Source organism: Mobula hypostoma, chromosome 1 (genome assembly GCF_963921235.1).
Source record: "Mobula hypostoma chromosome 1, sMobHyp1.1, whole genome shotgun sequence".
Classification (NCBI taxonomy): domain Eukaryota; kingdom Metazoa; phylum Chordata; class Chondrichthyes; order Myliobatiformes; family Myliobatidae; genus Mobula; species Mobula hypostoma.
This window is the reverse complement of record NC_086097.1, coordinates 253,290,313-253,311,622: the sequence shown is the minus strand read 5'-3', so window position 1 is coordinate 253,311,622 and position 21,310 is coordinate 253,290,313. Positions and strand designations below refer to the sequence as shown.

The 21,310-nt window shown below is 44.9% G+C and overlaps 1 protein-coding gene across 1 annotated transcript in view; it reads left to right on the top strand.

Moving 5' to 3' along the window:
- gdf6a (growth differentiation factor 6a) overlaps positions 1-21,133 on the top strand; it is a 27,668-nt gene extending 6,535 nt beyond the window's left edge. Inside the window, exon 2 of the mRNA XM_063042582.1 lies at positions 20,250-21,133. Within this exon, the coding sequence (XP_062898652.1) occupies positions 20,250-21,133 (884 nt within the window). The remainder of the gene's footprint in view (positions 1-20,249) is intronic.
- Positions 21,134-21,310: the final 177 nt, after the last annotated feature.

Genomic DNA, 21,310 nt, shown 5'->3' with positions numbered 1-21,310 from the left:
GTGCATGAAGCAACTCATTAAATCGCAGATGGGAGCGCGTTGGCCCGGGGACCCACAGCACCACACCGGGCAGGGTAAAGCAGGACAATTAGGGGAAGGAAAATACGCCGGATTTACTAGCGGAGTCTAAAGCTGAAAGAAAAAGTACTTTTAAATCAAGCGGTGATTTACTCAGTGCGCGTGGTACCCCTCGTGATGGCTACACAGGATTCCCGCGTGTTACATGTCTGTGACACATAGAGTATTAAATCTTCCATTCCGTCACCAATCAGAAAGAACAACTTTAATTCTGGGGCACTGTCTGCTTGTTTGGGGGGGAAATAATCGTTCAAGCAATTTAAGTTAATTTTATCCGCCCCGGGTTTTCAATTGCAGGCACATTGGTTGTCGGTCTTTGTTGCGTCTGATCTTTCATATTGACTCTATTGTATTTCTTTCTATTTACTGCGAAAGCCCGCAAGAAAAAGAATCTCAGGGTTGTATATGGCGACGTATCTATACTGTGATAATAAATTTACTTTGAACATAGTAATGCAAAATTTAACGCAAGTCGGGGACTGCTGGAATACATTTTAATACGTTTGTTTTAACCTTAAGAACGAACTCTTCTTCTACATTGGAATCCGGTTACAATGGATTCCATAAATCTGCGCGCAAAAATAACCGGTATCTTTAAAAACCCCAACACGCAGAGATTTTGTATCTATTCAGCTACGCTGAATTCCATATAACTGTACGCAAAAGCAAAATCTGCGCGTTTAGGACCGTAAGACGCAGAGTTTATCTATCTAACCAACTACGCTGGATTCCATAGAACTAGCGTCACTTTACGGACATACAATCAATCTACGTGTAGGAGCTACTTGTGTGTCGTGTTTTTTAAATTATTCCGTTCTTTATCTTTTTGTCTTGCACCGGATCCGGAGTAACAATTATTTTGGAAACATCTCCTTTACACTTGTGTACTGGAAATGACATTAAGCGATCTTCAACTGAACGCGAAAGGAAAGCTGTGTCTTTAAAAACTCCAAGACAGAGAGCTTTTCTATTTAACCAGTTACGTTGGATACCATATAACTGAACGCGAAAAAAAACTATGTCTTTAAAACTCTAAGACACAGGGGAAATGAAATATAAGCAGGAAAGTATTTTAATGGATGAAGAGAGAATTGGAAACTGTTAATTATTCGGTGACCTTGTATTCGATTTGTTTGAGACATATATAAAACAACACTAATGCAGAACAGACGCTTCAAGTGGCTGCTATAACAGACGGTTCCAATCTAAGTTTAATATTACACCGTGTTGAGAGAATGGAAAGGAAGAGGGGATATCATAACGATCAGCGAGATAGTTAGAAGGGCACCTTCTCCGACCAAAAGGAAACTCGAACCTGTGGTAAGAAAGGGCCTAAACGGTCGCGTACAAATATCTTACACATTGTGTTTATGGGCTGGGAACCTCCGCTGATATTGTGTAAAACGAAATATTAATAGCTGAATTTTTGAGGTCGCGTTCCTTTCAATCTTGCATTTGCTTTGACAATCAGTGCCATTTGTTTTATTATAATAGTTTGGAATAAAAAATTGTAACGTTAATTACTTTTAATCGGCTGTAAAGACCGGGTTTAAGGTAAATATCCCTCACCTTCGTGACTCCGATTGCGTTTTCCCAAGTGAATCGCCTGCATCATATGTTATTCTCACAACTAATAGAACAAGGTTTTTTTTTGCCACCATTTTTCCGTCGCTGCTTGAGCCAGAGGGGATAACTTTACTCGCCCCGTCAGAATCAGGTTTATTATCACTGTCATATGTCGGGAATTTTTTTTGTTTTACAATGCAATACATAATATAAGTTAAATTAATTAAGTAGTGCAAAACGAGAGAGAAAAAAGGAAAAATAGTGAGGTGGTGTTCATGGGTTCATTGCCCATTCAGAAATCTGATAGCGGAGGGGAAGAAGCTGTTCCTGAATCACTGAGTGTGTGTCTTCAGGCTCCTGTACCTCCTCCCTGATGGTAGCAATGAGAAAAGGGCATCACTGAACGGCTGCCACAGCCTATGGGCTCACTTTCAAGGACTCTTCATCTCATGTTCTCGATATTTATTGCTTTTATATTGTTATTAATAACTTGATGTTCTCGTGTTTGTATTTGCACAAATTGCTGTTTCTTTTTGCACAGTTTTTGCTGTTTGTTAGTCTTTGTTGTCGGCGGTTTTCAGTGTCCCTTGTGTTCACCATGAATGCCCGCAAGTAAATGAATCTCTGGGTTGTATATAGTGACATATTTGTACTTTGAAAATACATTTATTCTAATTTGGTATGAGAACTTTGCTTTAGCTACAGCGAAAAACAGCGTGTTCTCAGAGAACCAACCAACGTAAATCGAAAGTAGACGTTGTCCTCAGATTCAATAAAACGGTCGCAAATCGGCTCCACAAAGATCCATTCTGTGCGGCCAGCGCGGCACGTTGGTGTCTCAGTAGATTCACTTGGAATTTTAAATTGGTATTTTCCACACGACAAGCCAGGTCTGATGAAATAGCCAGGAGTAACCAGGCTCTAGTCTTATTAGAAGTTTATGCTCGGATTACAGACAGGAACAGGCGAGCTGAGCGCGTTGCCTTCGCTTTAACGATGCATTCTGTCATAACATGGCTCAGGAGGATTAGAAAGCCACCAGAATGCTAATCAGGTTTAATTTTACTGTCATATGTGGTGAGATTTGCTGTTTTGTGCCAGCGGTACAGAATAGTAAAACATAAATTGCAATAATAAATATGTATACTGTAGAGTGCAGAAGTCTTGCGCATATATATATATTTGTCAACGCGGAGCGGAGAGTGCGTTTGTAAATCTGGCGGGTTAATGGCGGGGGTGGAGCGCCGCGGGAGCTGTTGGACAGATGGAGCGCCGGGAGCGGTGGTGGGGGTGGGAGGGGTGGGTGGCGTGGGTGCAGGCACACCCAGCCCTGAGAAACCAGGCAATGTAAGTTGGTTTCAACAGTTGGTTTATTGATCATTACAGAATGTCTCTCTGGTGCTTCCCGCTCCCTCCCCGCTCCCTTCCCCTTTTCCCAACCATGATTCCCCTCTCCCTGCCTCCTTCCCGCTCCTAGTACACAAAAGAGACCCATATCAGAATCAGGTTTATCATCACTCACATATGTCATGAAATTTGTTTTTGTTTTCCCCTGTGGTAGCAGTAGAGTGCAACACATAAAATTACTACGGTACTCTGCAAAAAATCTTAGGCAGTTTAGCTCTATATATGCCTGAGACTTTTGTAAACTGGTGCAAAAAATATAATAGCGTAGTGCTCATGGGTTCAATGTCTATTCAGAAATCGAATGGCAGAAGGGAAAAGCTGTTTCTGAAACATTAAGTACGTGTCTTCAGGCTTCCTAATGGTAGCAATGAGAAGAAGTGAAGATATGTTCTGGCTGATGGGGTCCGTAATGACTGATGCCGCCATTTTGATGCTATGCGCTTTGAAGATGTCCTTAATGGCGATGAGGCTAGTGTCCAAACGGAGCTGGCTGAGTTTACAAATGTATTCAGTTCCTCAAGCATGTACCGCAGTTTATAGCTAATCTGATCATAACCTGGGCAGAAAATTTCAGCTCTTAATATCAATAATCTTCCGACCTTTGTCTTAAAAATATTTAAAATCCGTTTCCACTGCCCACTGAAAAAGGGCAAGAACTTTCAAAAACTCACTGCTACGGGGTAAAAACTCATCCCTGTCTTAAATATGCGCTTCCTTACTTTTATGCAGTGACTCTAATTCTAGACTCTCCTACCAGGGGACACTTGCTCTCAACAACCATCGGCCAAGACCTGGCGGCATCTTATCTGTTCCAACCGAGACAGTCAACAGATGCAAGCCTTACCCGCCCGAACTTCCCTCATCAGGCAGCCCGCCCGTTTCAAAAGTTCAAAGTAAATTTATTATCAAAGTACATTATTGTCAGCATGTGCAACCCTGAGATTCATTTTTTGAGGGCATTCATAGTAAATAGAAGAAACACTATAGAATCAATGAAAGACCGCCACCCAACAGGATGGACAAACAACCAATGTGTAAAAGTTAACAAATACAAAAAGAAAGAAAATTAATTATATTAAATATGAAGAAATAAAAGTTAGCCAATGGAAGAGCATGAGCCTGCATGGAAGACATCCCCATGATTCAGCAGACTGGATATCGACAAGAAAGCTTGGCTCGGAGTTGGAGACCTCTTCCAAGAAACAGAGGATTCCTTGTGGCAATACAGAACCACGTGGTTAACGCACAGAAAAAAAGGTCAAATATACATAATCAAAGACCAACAAATTCAAGACGATTTGTGCAGAAGATGCCAAGAGAAACCAGAAGCAATCCAACGTATTAACTCAATCTGATTACTTTTACAGGCACAATCAAGCGACAACATCATTCATCAACATTTTGTTTTAAAATACAAACTCATAAAAATACCATAGCTTGTATTTATGATGCAGTATTAGAGTCAGATTCCAACGCATTATATTCTTCCAGATCCGTTATTACAGATAGGACAATCCATAATCACAGTCCGGATATAATAATACAGGATAAACAAGCAAGGACAACTTATTTAAAAGATAGAGCCATTCCAAACACACCAAACTTACAGAAAATAAGTGAAAGACACCAGAAATACGCTGAATTAAAAGAGGAAATTGAAAGAATTTGGAACATGAACAAGGTGTACATTATCCCGATAGTAATATCAACAACTGGCGTCATCCCAAAGTCACTACACAACAGCATTAAACAATTAGCCCTACACAGCAATATCTATGTAAATCTTCAGAAAGACACCCTACCATTAGAATAGTCTGAAAGTTCCTAGCTATTAAGAAATGAGAATGCTTGGCTATGTCCGTACCTCAGGTTTTACAAGCTTGAGCTGAACAAATACAAATAATAACAGTAAATAAACAACAAATGTTGAGAACGTGAGACGCAGAGTCCTTGAAAGTGAGTCCGTAGGTTGTGGGAACAGTTCAGCGTCGAGGTGAGTGAATTTGAGTGCAGTTAAACCCTCTGGTAGAGGAGTCTGATGGGTGAGGGGTAGTAACTGTCCCTGAACCTGGCAGTGTGGGTTCTGCGGCTCCTGTCCCTTCCTCCCGATGACAGCAGAGAGAAGGGATTTCTCTAGTAGTTTCAGGTATTTGTCTCGTCAAATTTCTCTCAAACCTCGCCAGGAAGATTATCATCATTTCTGAACTATGAAGCCCATTGTTGTACACTCTATTGAATACCTCTGTGCACACAGGACTGATTCCGCCATCTACAGACTCATTTTCAACGAATCTGCAACTCATGTTCTCAGTATTATTCATTTGCTTTAAAAATAAATATTTGCACGATATGTCTTCCTTTGCACATTGTTTTTTTTGTCAGTTTTGTTTGTGTATAGGCGTTCATCGGTTCTATTGTATTCCTTTATTTTCCTGTGAATGCCTGCAAGGAGATGAATATTGGGGTTGTATATTCAGTCACAAACAAGAGAACTATTTCTCAAACAACAGGAATTCTGCAGATGCTGGAAATTCGAGCAACGCACATCAAAGTTGCTGGTGAACGCAGCAGGCCAGGTAGCATCTCTAGGAAGAGGTACAGTCGACGTTTCACGCCGAGACCCTTCGTCAGGACTAACTGAAGGAAGAGTTAGTAAGAGATTTGAAAGTTCAGTTAGTCCTGACGAAGGGTCTCGGCCTGAAACGTCGACTGTACCTCTTCCTAGAGATGCTGCCTGGCCTGCTGCGTTCACCTGCAACTTTGATGAACTATTTCTCAGCAGGCCAGGAAACATCTAGGGAAAGGAGTACAGCTGACGTTTCAGACCGAGACCCTTCAGCAGGGCCTGCTGATTCCTCCAGCATTCTGCGGGTGTTGCTTGGCGTTGTATATGATAGCACGCAGGGACTTTGGTAATACGTTTAATTTGAACGTCTATACACAGAGTGCTTCATTAAAGTCCAATGTACCTAAAACATATTGAGGGAACCCCCACCAGTACTTTATTATTTCCTGTCAGGCACCTAATGTACAGGCACTCCTGTGCATAGCGTCACTTTATGGACAGACAATCAGTCTGTGTATATACAGTAGATATCTTATGTATTTATATTTATCGTGCTCTTATTATTATAGTTGTGTTCCGTATCTTGTTGAGTTTGTTTTTGGGGCTACATCGGATCCGGAGTAACAGTTATTTCATAGAAACATAGAAAATAGGTGAAGGAGTAGGCCATTCGGCCCTTCGAGCCTGCACCGCCATTTATTATGATCATGGCTGATCATCCAACTCAGAATCCCGCCCCAGCCTTCCCTCCATACCCCCTGATTCCCGTAGCCACAAGGGCCACATCTAACCCCCTCTTAAATATAGCCAATGAACTGGTCTCAACTGTTTCCTGTGGCAGAGAATTCCACAGATTCACCACTCTCTGTGTGAAGAAGTTTTTCCTAATCTCGGTCCTAAAAGGCTTCCCCTTTATCCTCAAACTGTGACCCCTCGTTCTGGACTTCCCCAACATTGGGAACAATCCTCCTGCATCTAGCCTGTCCAATCCCTTTAGGATTTTATACGTTTCAATCAGATCAACCCTCAATCTTCTAAATTCCAACGAGTAAAAGCCCAGTTCATCCAGTCTTTCTTCATATGAAAGTCCTGCCATCCCAGGAATCAATCTGGTGAACCTTCTTTGTACTCCCTCTATGGCAAGGATGTCTTTCCTCAGATTAGGGGACGAAAACTGCACACAATACTCCAGGTGTGGTCTCACCAAGGCCTTGTACAACTGCAGTAGTACCTCCCTGCTCCTGTACTCAAATCCTCTCACTATAAATGCCAGCATACAATTCGCCTTTTTCACCACCTGCTGTACCTGCATACCCACTTTCAATGACTGGTGTATAATGACACCCAGGTCTCGTTGCACCTCCCCTTTTCCTAATCGGCCACCATTCAGATAATAATCTGTTTTCCTATTTTTGCCACCAAAGTGGATAACTTCACATTTATCCACATTAAATTGCATCTGCCATGAATTTGCCCACTCACCCAACCTATCCAAGTCACTCTGCATCCTCTTAGCATCCTCCTCACAGCTAACACTGCCACCCAGCTTCGTGTCATCCGCAAACTTGGAGATGCTGCATTTAATTCCCTCATCCAAGTCATTAATACATATTGTAAACAACTGGGGTCCCAGCACTGAGGCTTGCGGTACCCCACTAGTCACCGCCTGCCATTCTGAAAAGGTCCCGTTTATTCCCACTCTTTGCTTCCTGTCTGCTAACCAATTCTCCATCCACATCAATACCCTACCCCCAATACCGTGTGCTTTAAGTTTGTACACTAATCTCCCGTGTGGGACCTTGTCAAAAGCCTTTTGAAAATCCAAATATACCACATCCACTGGTTCTCCCCTATCCACTCTACTGGTTACATCCTCAAAAAATTCTATGAGATTCGTCAGACATGATTTTCCTTTCACAAATCCATGCTGACTTTGTCCGATGATTTCACTGCTTTCCAAATGTGCTGTTATCACATCCTTGATAACTGACTCCAGCAGTTTCCCCACCACCGACGTTAGGCTAACCAGTCTATAATTCCCCGGTTTCTCTCTCCCTCCTTTTTTAAAAAGTGGGGTTACATTAGCCACCCTCCAATCCTCAGGAACTAGTCCAGAATCTAACGAGTTTTGAAAAATTATCACTAATGCATCCACTATTTACATCAAAGTTGCTGCTGAACGCAGCAGGCCAAGCAGCATCTATAGGAAGAGGCGCAGTCAACATTTCAGGCCGAGACCCTTCGTCAGGACTAACAGTTAGTCCTGACGAAGGGTCTCGGCCTGAAATGTCGACTGCGCCTCTTCCTATAGATGCTGCTTGGCCTGCTGCGTTCACCAGCAACTTTGATGTATGTTGCTTGAATTTCCAGCATCTGCAGAATTCCTGTTGTTTGCATCCACTATTTCTTGGGCTACTTCCTTAAGCACTCTAGGATGCAGACCATCTGACCCTGGGGATTTATCTGCCTTCAATCCCTTCAATTTACCTAACACCACTTCCCTACTAACATGTATTTCGCTCAGTTCCTCCATCTCACTGGACCCTCTGTCCCCTACTATTTCTGGAAGATTATTTATGTCCTCCTTAGTGAAGACAGAACCAAAGTAATTATTCAATTGGTCTGCCATGTCCTTGCTCCCCATAATCAATTCACCTGTTTCTGTCTGTAGGGGACCTACATTTGTCTTTACCAGTCTTTTCCTTTTTACATATCTATAAAAGCTTTTACAGTCAGTTTTTATGTTCCCTGCTAGTTTTCTGTCATAATCTTTTTTCCCCTTCCTAATTAAGCCCTTTGTCCTCCTCTGCTGAACTCTGAATTTCTCCCAGTCCTCAGGTGAGCCACTTTCTCTGGCTAATTTGTATGCTTCTTCTTTGGAATTGATACTATCCCTAATTTCTCTTGTCAGCCACGGGTGCACTACCTTCCTTGATTTATTCTTTTGCCAAACTGGGACGAACAATTGTTGTAGTTCATCCATGCAACCTTTAAATGCTTGCCATTGCATATCCACCGTCAATCCTTTAAGTGTCATTTGCCAGTCTATCTTAGCTATTTCACGTCTCATACCTTCAAAGTTACCCCTGTTTAAGCTCAGAACCTTTGTTTCTGAATTAACTATGTCACTCTCCATCTTAATGAAGAATTCCACCATATTATGGTCACTCTTACCCAAGGGGCCTCTCACGACAAGATTGCTAATTAACCCTTCCTCATTGCTCAAAATCCAGTCCAGAATAGCCTGCTCTCTAGTTGGTTCCTCGACATGTTGGTTCAAAAAACCATCCCGCATACATTCCAAGAAATCCTCTTCCTCAGCACCTTTACCAATTTGGTTCACCCAATCTACATGTAGATTGAAGTCACCCATTATAACTGCTTTTCCTTTATTGCACACATTTCTAATTTCCTGTTTAATACCATCTCCGACCTCACTACTACTGTTAGGTGGCCTGTACACAACTCCCACCAGCGTCTTCTGCCCCTTAGTGTTACGCAGCTCTACCCATATCTCCTTTACACGTGTGTACTGGAAATGACATTAAACAATCATGAATCTTGAGTAAGCGGTGATAGCTTTCATGATCATTTGTTGATCTGCACAGTGCTCTTTTGCTAACAAGGAGTTACGATCCTCAGATCACTTCATGAAGCGCGCTGTCTGTCACTGGTTTGCTGATCTTTAATACCGGCGTGGGCATTAAAGGTGCGGGCGACAAACGGCTCACCGAACCGAATTTAGCTGCATCGAATCAGTAATTAGGATTCATCATCGCGCTTAGATCTGCATGCACATCTTGACTGTATTCGCCAGATTTTCCGTGAGTTCAGGGAAGTTCGCCGTATGTCTTTCCTTTAGGTCGCAGGAAAGCAGCGTCTGTTACTGGGGATTCCCGCTATCCAGGACATGCTGTCTTCTCGCTGCTGCCATCAGGAAGGAGGTGGAGGAGCCTCTGGACTCACACCGCCAAGTTCATGAACAGTTATTACTCCTCAACCAATAAGACTCATGAACCAGTGTGAATAAAAATTCACTCACTTCAACACTGAATTGAGTCACTTTCAAGGACTCTACAATTCATAATCTCGATATTTATTATTTATTTATTATTACTTTGTTTTTTTTTTCTTTTTTGTGTTATTAGTTTGTTGTCTTTTGCACATTGGTCGTTTGTGCACTTTTGTTTGTGTGCAGTCTTTCATTGTGTTTCCTTGCACTTACTGTGAATGCCCGCAAGAAAATGAGTCTCAGGGTTGTATACGTGGCATATACGTATTTCAATGGTAAACTTACTTTGAACTTGGAACTTTAAACCCTGAATCTGATTCTAACCCGCCTACTTGGTTTATTCTGCGTAAATACTCTCGTTTGTTTCCATGTATTTACCAACGACCAACTAATCTTCCCGAATCTCATGGGAAGATAAACATCACTGTGTAGTTGAGAGGGAGGGAGCGCGAAAGGTTCCGGAATGGCTCTGGAAGACTGGAGAATTGCAAATGTCGTTCCACTCTTCAAGAAGGGAGAGAGGCAGAAGAAAGGAAACTATAGGCCAGTTAGTTTGACCTCAGTGGTTGGGAAGATGTTGGAGTCGATTTTTAGGTTATGTGGTTTCGGGATATGTGGAGGCACAGGATAAAACACGCCGGATTCAGCATGGTTTCCTCAAGGGAGGATCTTGCCTGACAAGTCTGTTGGAATTCTTTGAAGAAATAACAAGCAGGAGAATCGGTTGATGTTGTGTACTTGGATTTTCAGAAGGCCTTTGACAAGGTGCCACGCATGAGACTGCTTAACAAGCTACGAGCCCAGGGAAGATTCTAGCATGGGTAAAGCAGTGGCTGATGGCAGGAGGCAAAGAGTGGAAATAAAGGGAGCCTTTTCTGTCTGGCTATCAGTGACTAGTGGTGTTCCATAGGAGTCTGTGTTGGGATCGAATCTTTTACGTTATCTATCAATGATTTGGGTGATGGAATTGATGGCTTTGTTGCGATGGTTGCAGACGATATGAAGATAGGTGGAGCGGTAGGTAGTTTTGAGGAAGTAGAGAAAACTTAGATTAGGAGAGTGAGCAAGGAAATGGCAGATGGAATGCAGAGTCGGGAAGTACACGGTCAAGCACTTTGGTAGAAGAAATGAAAAGGTCGACTATTTTCTAAATGGAGAGAAAATACAAAAAAAACACTGAGTTGCAAAGGGATTTGGGAGCCCTTGTGCAGGATTCATTAAAGGTTCATTTGCAGGTTGAGTCTGTGGTGAGCAAGACAAATGCAATGTTAGCATTCATTTCAAGAGGACTAGAGTATAAAAGCAAGGATGTATTGTTGCTAAATTATAAAGCACTGATGAAGCCTCACCTAACATAGGAATTATTCTTTATTTCGAATTTATGTCTTTAGCGTACAAAACTATGCCCGACCAGTGTGAATATGGACATGTGTGTATCTGCCAAGCGGGTGCCCAGGTGGAGACACGTCCCTACCAATGGAGGTGTTAGTCACGCCTTCCCTCCGCTAGCCTGCAGGTCACCGTTGGACAAGGTGTAGCACCTGCTTAGCCCCCTGAGCAGGGTCACGTGGTCACGGGAGCAGGCGGTGGGTGGTCGTATGAGCATCCGGTGCAGATCACAAATCCTGGTTATGCGACCACCGACGCTAGGCAGGCAATCTCTGAAGAATATTGATAATGGCTGGTGTCACCTGTCTTGTATAGACACTGCCCAGATGAAGGCAATGGCAAACCACTTCTGTAGAAAAAAATTGCCAAGTGCAGGCATGGTCCTGAGACCATGATCGCCCACGTCATTCGACACGGCACATAATGAGAATGATGACTGCCAAGACTCTATTCTCTTCTTTGTTTCATTTCCGTTACCGATATGCTGCAGGGACGGATTGAACCGGACTCGCAGAGCTGGACTATCTTCTTCAGCTAATTGATGCACCTTGACGGGCTGGCCGCACACATCACACGGCGCAGCCTGTCCATGGGACGGGAAGTCCTTCAGGGAGGGGGAGAGCGGCGAAGAGGGAAATCAGACGGGCGCAAATTGACCCCACGAGATCCAACACCCGGGAATAGAACCATTTGCCCTCCTCGCCACAGATACTTTGTAAATGACATGTATAATTTTGTTGCATTTGGGAAGACGGCCATAAAACCATTCGCTCCGTTATTCCATCATGGCTAATTCATTATCCCGCTCAACCCCATTCTCCTGCCATCTCGCCGTTACCTTTGATGCCCTGACTAATCAAGAACCTATCATTTAAATTCACGCACTTTGGTAGGAGAAATGAAAGGGTTTGAGACCATATATTACGGTCTTAGCAAGCTCCGCTTTAAATATACCTAATGACTTGGTTTCCACAGCCGTCTGTGGCAATGAATTCCACAGATTCACCACCCTCTGGCTAAACAAATTCATCCTTATCTCCGATCTAAATGGACAACCCTCCACTCTGAGGATGTTTCCTGTGGTCCTAGACTCCCCTCACTCTGTCTCGGCCTTTCAATATTCGATAGGTTTCAATGAGCTCCCACTCATTCCTTTAAATTCCAGCAAGTACAGACCCAGTGCCATCAAACGCTCCTCCTATGTTAACCATTGCTTTCCCGGGATCGTTCTCTTGAACCTTCCCTGGGCCCTCTTCAATGCCAGCGCATTTTTCTTTTCAGATAAGGGACCCAAAACTCTCACAATACTCCAGGTGTAGTCTGACCAATGGCTTATGTAGCCTCAGTATATGTCCTTGAGTTTATATTCTGGTCCTCTCGAAAGGAATGCTAACATCGCATTTGCCTTCTACGTAAGTGTTTGTTGCATTTGAAGTGAGCACTCAGTTTAAATCATGTTGAAAAAGTACGGAACTGGAGCATGATAAAAGAAAAAACTCCTTTTGCGCCAGTCTTTGAAACGCAATTTCACAATGGTTAGGCCGGTTCACTGACACGCCATCCATCTGTTCTTTTTGTGGCGGGGTGGAGTGTGAGGTTGCAACCCCTGCTTGAATATTTGAGGGGGCTGCTCTTAAGTTCTGGTTGGATTTCAGCCCCGCGCTCCTCGTATGGGGTCACCCATTACGGCGGGGTATGAGCCCGGAGGAGGATCTCCTGCTGGGCCTGGCCAATCACGGCCCAGGCAACAGGCAGTTGGGGGCCCTGCCCGGGGAGCAACACCTTATATTCCGTCTGGGTAGACTTCAACCTGATGGCATGAACATTGACTTCTCTAACTTCCAGTAATTGCCCCCCTTCTCCTTCACCGTTCCGCATTCCCGTTTCCTTCTTTCACCTTATCTCCTGACCTGCCCATCACCTCCCCGTGGTACTACCCCTCCTTCCCTTTCTTCCATGGCCTTCTATCTTCTCCTATCAGACTCCCCCTTTGTTCTCTTTCAAAAATCAACTTCGCAGCTTTTTACTTCACTCCTGCCCCTCCCCGGATTCACGTACCCTTCAACTTGTACACCTTCCTCCCCTGCCCCTTCATTCTCACTCTGACTTCTCCCCCTCCTTTCCGGTCCTGAAGAAGGGTCTCTACCCGAAACGTCGACTGTTTACTTCTCCCCGTAGATGCTGCCCGGGCTGCGCAGCTCCTCCCGCATTTTGTGTGTGTGTTGCTCTGGATTCAAAGGTTTCAAAGGTACATTTAATGTCAGAGGAATGTATACAATACACATCCTGAAATACTATTTCCAGCATCTGCAGATTTTCTCTTGCTTGCCAAAACAATTAAATTAGCAATCAAATTGCCAACTAAACGAATCCCTTCTGCCTACACAATGTCCATATCCTTCCATTTCCTTCATAGTCATGAACCTATCTAAACGTCTCTTAAAAGTCCCCAATGTATCTGCCTCTACTACCACCCCAGGCAGTGCATTCCAGGCACCCACCACTCTGTGTGAAAAACTTGCCCCTCACATCTCCTTTGAAATTACCCCCTCTCACCTTCAATGCATGCCTTCTGGTATTAACCATTTCAACCCCGTCTGTCTCCTCTATCTATGCCTCTCATAATGTTATAAATCTCTATCAGATCTCCCCTCAGTCTCTACCGTTCTACAGAAAACGTCCCAAGTTTCTGCAACCTCTCATTATAGTACATACCATTCTAATCCAGGTAACCTCTGTCAGATCTCCCCTAAAGATAGTTTGTAAAAAAAATAAGCACAGGAGATTCTGCAGATGTTGGAAGTCCAGAGCAACACACTCACAATGCTGGACGAGCTCAGGTCAGGCGGCATCTATGAACGGGAATAAATTGCTGATGTTTCGGGCTGATATCCTTCATCATGACGCCTTCTTCAGGCCCTGAAAGATCGAAGTTTATTCATTTCCGTGGACGCTGCCTGACCTGTTGAGTGTCTCCAGCATTTTGAGTTCATCGTTTCGTTTAAAAATAAAGTCAGTGTTGTAAAAATAACACGACCGACGCTCAGGCGCGGATCAACTCGTGAGCGAGCAGATTATTAAAATACATTCCCAATCAAAGTGTATACATTAGAGACAAGAGCGAGAATCGGTCATCTGTTTCAAATCTGCTAAAATTGGCAGCATTCGGCCTGTGTGGGTATAGGCTGATTCCTTTCTGGAAAGCAGTCTCTCAGGCAATTCCCCAGTATAACACACAAGTGCGCTATCAATAATAATTCCTTCAGTTCTACACATTTTATTAGAGACGTCTCTGCTCCAAGTAAATCCAGCTGCCAGCTGCGAAACAAGACATTGTATTCGCCAAAGAACTGCGCCATCTACATTGAATAAACATCCGCGATAGTGGAATAGGACACAACAGCACAGAAACAAGACATTGTATTCGCCAAAGAACTGCGCCATAAACATCGAATAAACATCTGCGATAGTAGGATAGGAGACGACAGCACAGAAACAGGCCCTTGGGCCCATCTAGTCGGTGCCGATTATTCTGCCTCGTCCCATCGACCTGCAGCCCACCAAACCCCCCCCCCCCCGTACCCCTCCGGTCAATGTACCTGTCCAAACTTCTGTCAAACGTTGTATGCGGACCCACATCCACCACTTGTGCCGGCCGCTCATTCTGCACGCTCACCTCCCTCTCAGTGAAGAAGTTCCCCCTAATGTTCCCCTTAACCCATGACCTCGAGTTCTAGTCTCACCCAACTGCTTGCATTTACTCTGTCTATACCCCTCATTATTTCGTATCCCTCTATTAAATCTCATCTAAATCTCCTACGCTCCAGCAAATAAAGTCGTAACACCTCACAACCACGTACTGCGCTAAAAAATTATCCAAGGTTCAAGATTCAAGATTGATTGCTGTCATTTCCAGTACACAAGTGTAAAGGAGATCGAAATAATTGTTACTCCAGATCCGATGCAGCACAAAAAAAACACAATGATATAAAGAACATAATTATAAAATACAGAATAAATATAAATACATTAAGATAGCTTATTTACATAGATTGATTATATCTCCATAATGTGACGCTCGGCACAGGAGTGTCTGTACATAGTCATAGTCAGACTTTATTGATCCCGGGGGAAACAAGGTGACTCTGACCGGAAATGATAAAGTAGTGGTGATTGGGGATTTGTGGGGTCGGTTAATGGGTGAACAGCTTTACTGCGGTGGATGCCATGTAGCCTCCTCCGTAACGGGAGGGTGACAGACAGTCCACCAGCAGGGTCAGTTATTGCCCTTTTCCAGCACTTTTCAGTATATGTGTCCTGGACGGCGGGTAGGCTAGTGCTGATGATGCATTGGACAGTTTTGACTACTCGTTGTTAAGCCTTCCTGTCTGCAGCAGTGCAGTTTCCATATCATGCAATCATGCAGCGTGGTAGGATGCTCTCTGTTGTGCAACTATACAATGAGGTGAGTATGGATGTGCGAAGTTCAGCTCTCCTCAGCCTCCTTCGGAAGTAGAGGCGTTGGCGAGTTTTTCTGCCTGTGGATCAAGACGTTGCATTAGCCAGACAACTGTGGCATCTATATTGAATAAATATCCAGGGTATTACTTTGCATTCAAGTACGGTGCGGAGCCTAGGACCAGAGGGCACAGCCTCAGATCAGCCGGATATCTCTTTGGAACAGAGATGAGGAGGAATTGCCAGAGTGTGGTGACTCTGTGGAATTCATTGCCACAGACAGTTGTTGAGGCCAAGTGATTGGGTATATTTAAGGCAGAGGTTGATGGGTTTTTGATCAGTCAGGGTGTCAAAGGTTATGGGGAGAAGGCAGGAGAATGGAGTTGAGAGGGATAATAAGTCAGCCGTGATGGAATAGCAGAACACATTAGATGGGCCGAATGGCTCATGGTCTAAACATCATCTTCATTTCCAGCGCACATCCTGGATAGCCAAACATCCTGCAAGGAGACTGTATGTTCTCGCCGTGATCACGCGGGATTCCCCTGGTGCTCCGGATTCCTCCTACAGTCCAAGAACCTGCCGTTTATTGTAAATTTCCCTGAGACTAGGCTAGTGTTAAATTGGCAGGGTGCTGGACGGCGCGGTTCGTTGTGCTGGAAGGACCTGTTCCACCCGCTACTGTTAAATAAGCCTAGCAAAAAAAAAAATACTGCTTGGTTCTTTAATCACAGAGGATTTGATTTTAGCAGAAGTTGAAATTGGGTGGGGGTGGGACTTTACACTGATCTTTTGGTTTGGATTGTAGTTGGCATTGTTATTCTTCTTGGAGTTAACAGCGCGCCTCACTGCGGCCGTGGAGCACACAATACCCCGATGTAGGGTGTCGGTCCGAAACGTCGACTCTTTATTCCTTTCCACAGATGCTGCCTGACGTGCTGAGTTCTTCCAGCATCTTGTGTGTGTTACCCTCGTTTTCCAGCATCCGCAGAATCTCTTGTGCAACGATATCTGGATTGTTCCATGCGGATTAACTGGAATATCCCGAGCAGAGCGAACTGACCCGACTCAGGCAGACTTTTCCCACGGGGGTCGGGTGAGGCTACAGCTAGAGGTCATGGGTTAGGGGAGAAAGGTGGAACCTGGTGGGGGAGCGTCTTTACCCGGAGGGTGGTGAGAGTGGGGAGCGAGCTGCCTGCACAAGTGCTGGATGCGGGTTGGATTGTAACATTTAAGAGAAGTTTGGATAGGTACATATATGGGAAGTGTATGGAGGGCTAAGGTCTGGGTACAGGCTGATTAGACTAGGCAGGTCAGTAGTTCGGTATGGACTAGTTGGGCCGAAGGGTCTGTTTCGATGCGCTAGTGTTCTACTTTCAAATGTAAAATGTGAATCACACAGGTTTGCAGACACACGCATCTCATTGGCTTCTATATATTTACCTGCAGAAACTAAAAAAAAAAGCTGCAGAAAGTTGTAAACGCAGCCGGATCCATCGTGGGCGCTAGCCTCCCCAGCAATGAGGACACCTTCAAAAGCAGATGCCTCAAAAACGGCATCCATCACCCAGGACGTGCCGCCTTCTCATTGCTACCATCAAGGAGGAGATACAGGAGCCTGAGTAGCCAGCAGGTTTCTGAATGGACAATAAACCCATGAACGCTACCTCACTTCGCTATTTTTTCTTTTGTTTGCTCTCTTTTTTCACTAACTATTTAATTTAATTGTTACATATACTTACTAAAATTAATAGTTGACAAATACGCACTGTGCAAAAATTTCAGGCACCCTAGCGCGCTCTCCCTCTCTCTGTGAATATATTTATTTCTTATTGTAATTTACTGTTCTGTACCGCAATGTACTGCAGCCGCTGATCCTGATTGGTGATTTCTCTTATACTTTCTGATTTAAAGCTTTAGCTCCGGTTACCACAACAGATTCGATGACTACCTGTAATTCAAAACGCAATTTGTGCGAGGCAAAGAAAGGCGCGCTAGTTACATAATTATTTGAATGGTCAGCCCAGATTAGGATATCATACATTTCTGGCAGACAATCAAACCGCTGCATTTTCTTTAAGAAGATGCTCCTCAGAGCAGACTGGGGAAAATGAAAACTCTGAAACAAGAGCAACAACGGGTAAATGACGCCTACTTTAAGAACGCGGTATTATTTCGGTGAAGTTGAATACGCAGAAATCTTGGTAGGTATGGCAAAAAAGCATGTCATCTATTAAATGTGAAGGCAGATATTCTGAAAGTCTATCCATTGCAACATTACATATCTCCTATAAACTCAAAACTATATTTAAATTCCAGTTTTATTTGATCCTATAGCTCAATTGGAAATTGTGACACCTCTCGTGATAAATACAAGAGATTCTGCAGATGCTGGAAATCCAGAGCAACACACACACAAAATGCTGGAGGAACTCAGCAGGTCAGGACTCGGTCCTACCTAAATGAAGGGTCTCGGCCCGAAAATATCGACTGTTTATTTCTCGCCTTTGATGCTGTCTGACCTGCTGAGTTCTTCCAGTATTTTGTGTGTGCAGCTCTGGTGAAGCCCTCGTGGTCTTAATGCCTCTCAGTTGACTGAAGGTGTTTTGGAATTGGGATGTCTAATACTCGCAGCGCCAATTCGTGTTGTAACAACATTTTAAATATAAATAAAGGTGCCCGAGTAAGATAAATTTGTGCCGCCAAAATATGTGAGTTCATGAAAGTAATATGCCCGACAATGACAGGAGACCCGACCCGCGCGGGAGAGCTTTAAAGTGGAAAAGCTGTTGCACAGGACGACTCCACTCTGTCGATTTCGGAAGTCCGGGTCCAGTGGTGCGAGCAGTCGTAACAACCGGGGTCTTCCTTGGTTGCAGCGGATGGCCATGACTTCTTCCTTACCTTGTCCTGCCCTTCGCTCTCCACGAAGAACCACGATCCTGGTCGTTGGCGCTCTCTGTAGATCTCATCCGCCCGGTCCGCCGGAACCGACCGGACATGACCGTATCCCGCCGGCTGCCCTCCCTCGCCTGGTGTAGCTTGCCTGTCTCGGGGGCGGCCACTGTCACTTGCAAACAACTGCTTGGAACAACAGGTGAGGGCTGAGTGTCCGGTGGGGACCGACGGTGAGTGAGCTGCCCCGGAGTGGACACGACCAGCCCCTTCTCCCTGGACAACTCACACACCCTAAATCTCAAGTGGTTTGTATCTCCGTTCCTTTGGGTGACTTCCTTTGCCCGTCCTTTCGCTAATACGAGGGAGCATAGCGTTGGCGGCAAGTTTTAACGCAGAGAGTGGTGGGTGTGTGGAACAATGGTGGTAGAGGCAGACACATTAGGAACAATTATGAACTCTTAGTTATATAGGTACACGGATGATAGAAGAATGGAGGGATATGTGAGAGGGAAGGGTTGGGTTAATCTTAACGGGTCAGCACGGCATTGTGGGCCGAAGAGCCTCTACTGTTCGATGTGCGTAAACGTTTGACGCGTTGAGTACGGTGCGAATGGTGCCTATCTCTTCAATAATCACAGTTAACACGAGGGAGCGACAGATTTTCCGGCGGTTAAACTGGCTTCCTTCAGAACAAGTGGAGAGGCGGGGCCGTGGTGTGGATAGCTGGACATTAAACAGATTTTCTTTCCTCTGAGAGCCAAAGTTATTAGCCGTCTCAATAACATGCTCAATTTTTGCTGAGTTTACTACGAGGATACATCATACATAAATCTTTAGAATAGCTGACAAGGTACGTCAAACAGCCAGTAGCGAGCTAACCGCTGGGCTACCACAGCGCGCATTATCACCGACACATGTCGTGAAAATGTGCGGAGAATTTTATTTCATGGGCTTGGAAGGAGGTTTAACTTCTGTCTATAACATATCAGTAATTTTATTTAGCATTCGTCCTATATAAATAGAACTTTCCATTATACTCCACATGCAATGTATTCACGAGAATGTTCTGGAAATTAAAGTGTTAACGTGTGAGGAGCGTTTGATGGCTTTGGGCCTGTACTCGCTGCGGTTTAGAAGAATGGGGAGAGAGGGAGGAATCTCATTTAAACCTATCGAATATAGAAAGGTGTAGGCAACACACGCAAAATGCTGGAGGAACTCAGCAGGCCAGGCAGCATCCATGGAAAAATGCCTTTCGCCTCGGCCCGAAACGTCGACTTTTTTTTTCGATAGGTGCTGCCTGGCCTGCTGAGTTCCTCCAGCATTTTGCGTGTGTTGCTTGATAGGTTCTTGGTTAGCAAGGATGTCAAATGTTACGGGGAGAAGGCAGTAGAATGGGGTTGAGAGGGATAATAAATCAGCCATGATAGAATGGTGGAGCAGACTCGATGGGCTGAATGGCCTCATGCTGCTTTTAGGTCTTATGGTCATATTATATGCAAAGTATATTGTATATTATATAATAATGGAACTTCTAATTATATATGTAAGCAAAGTTCCCGAATCTACTTGTCCAACTCGCCTATATAATGTGCAGAAAGGGTTTTCTCTTGATTTCCAAGCAGCTAATCCGCGTCGTTACCATCTTTCTGATGCACACTCTCAGCAAGCCAGGCGGCATCTACGGAAGTGAACGTTTCGGGCCGAGATTTCCTCAGGGCCGGAAAGGCAGGGGAGACGCTGATGCAGGGTCTCTGCCCGAAACGTCGACACTTTATTCCGCAGCCTCATCTGCTCTCACCTGTCACCTGCCAGCTCGTAATCTTTAGTGCTTTTACAACTGTCTGATATCTCCATCTCTCCTTTTCCTTGCAGACGAGTCCTCACACCCGCATTTCAAAAAGCAGAACTATCTATTCGACGTAGCTACGTTGTCGGACAAGGAGGAACTGGTCGGGGCCGAGCTGAGGATTCTGAGGAAACCGGCAGAGGATTCGGGAAAGACGCCGCCAGGCCTGTATGACATTGAGCTCTACTCGTGTTTCACCCGGGGAAGCTCGCCCAAGTTACTGGAGTCGAGGAGACTTGACATGTACCACTCAAACAAACGAGCATGGGAAGTTTTTGACGTTTGGGAGGTCTTTACGCTCCCGCACCCCGCCCAACTCTGCTTCGAAATTAAGGTGACATCATGTAAAAGCAGGTTTGAGATTGATCTGAGGCAGGTAGGACTTGGGCGGTTCGGGCGGCCGCTCCAAGAAAGGGCGGTTCTGGTCGTTTTTACCCGAACTCGGAAAAAAGAGAACCTTTTCAGCGAGATGAAGCAGGAAAGGAAATCCTCGGACGGTTCGGACGAGGGGGGCAGACTGCTGTTCAAAGGCCGGAGGAAGAGGAGGACAGCCTTTGCCAATCGTCACGGGAAGAGACACGGGAAGAGGTCCAAGTCTCGCTGCAGTAGGAAGCCTTTGCACGTGAACTTCAAAGAGCTGGGTTGGGACGACTGGATCATCGCACCCCTGGACTACGAAGCGTACCACTGCGAAGGGGTATGCGACTTCCCTCTCCGATCTCATCTGGAACCCACGAACCACGCCATCATCCAAACCCTCATGAACTCGATGGACCCCAACTCCACTCCGCCGAGCTGCTGCGTGCCCACCAAGCTGAGCCCTATCAGTATTCTGTACATCGACGCGGGTAACAACGTTGTCTATAAACAGTACGAGGACATGGTGGTGGAATCGTGTGGGTGCAGGTAGCGTTTCGTCCCCACTTTACGGGGGCAGCCAGAATACTGAGTACATACTTGAGGACGTGGTAGGGTTGGTCCGTCCGAGGACGATGCACGTTGTTTTACTTGTGTTCAACTAGCTGCGTTTCTCACTGGAGGGCCCCGCAACATTATCCACGGGGGCAAGTGTGGGACAGACGGGGGA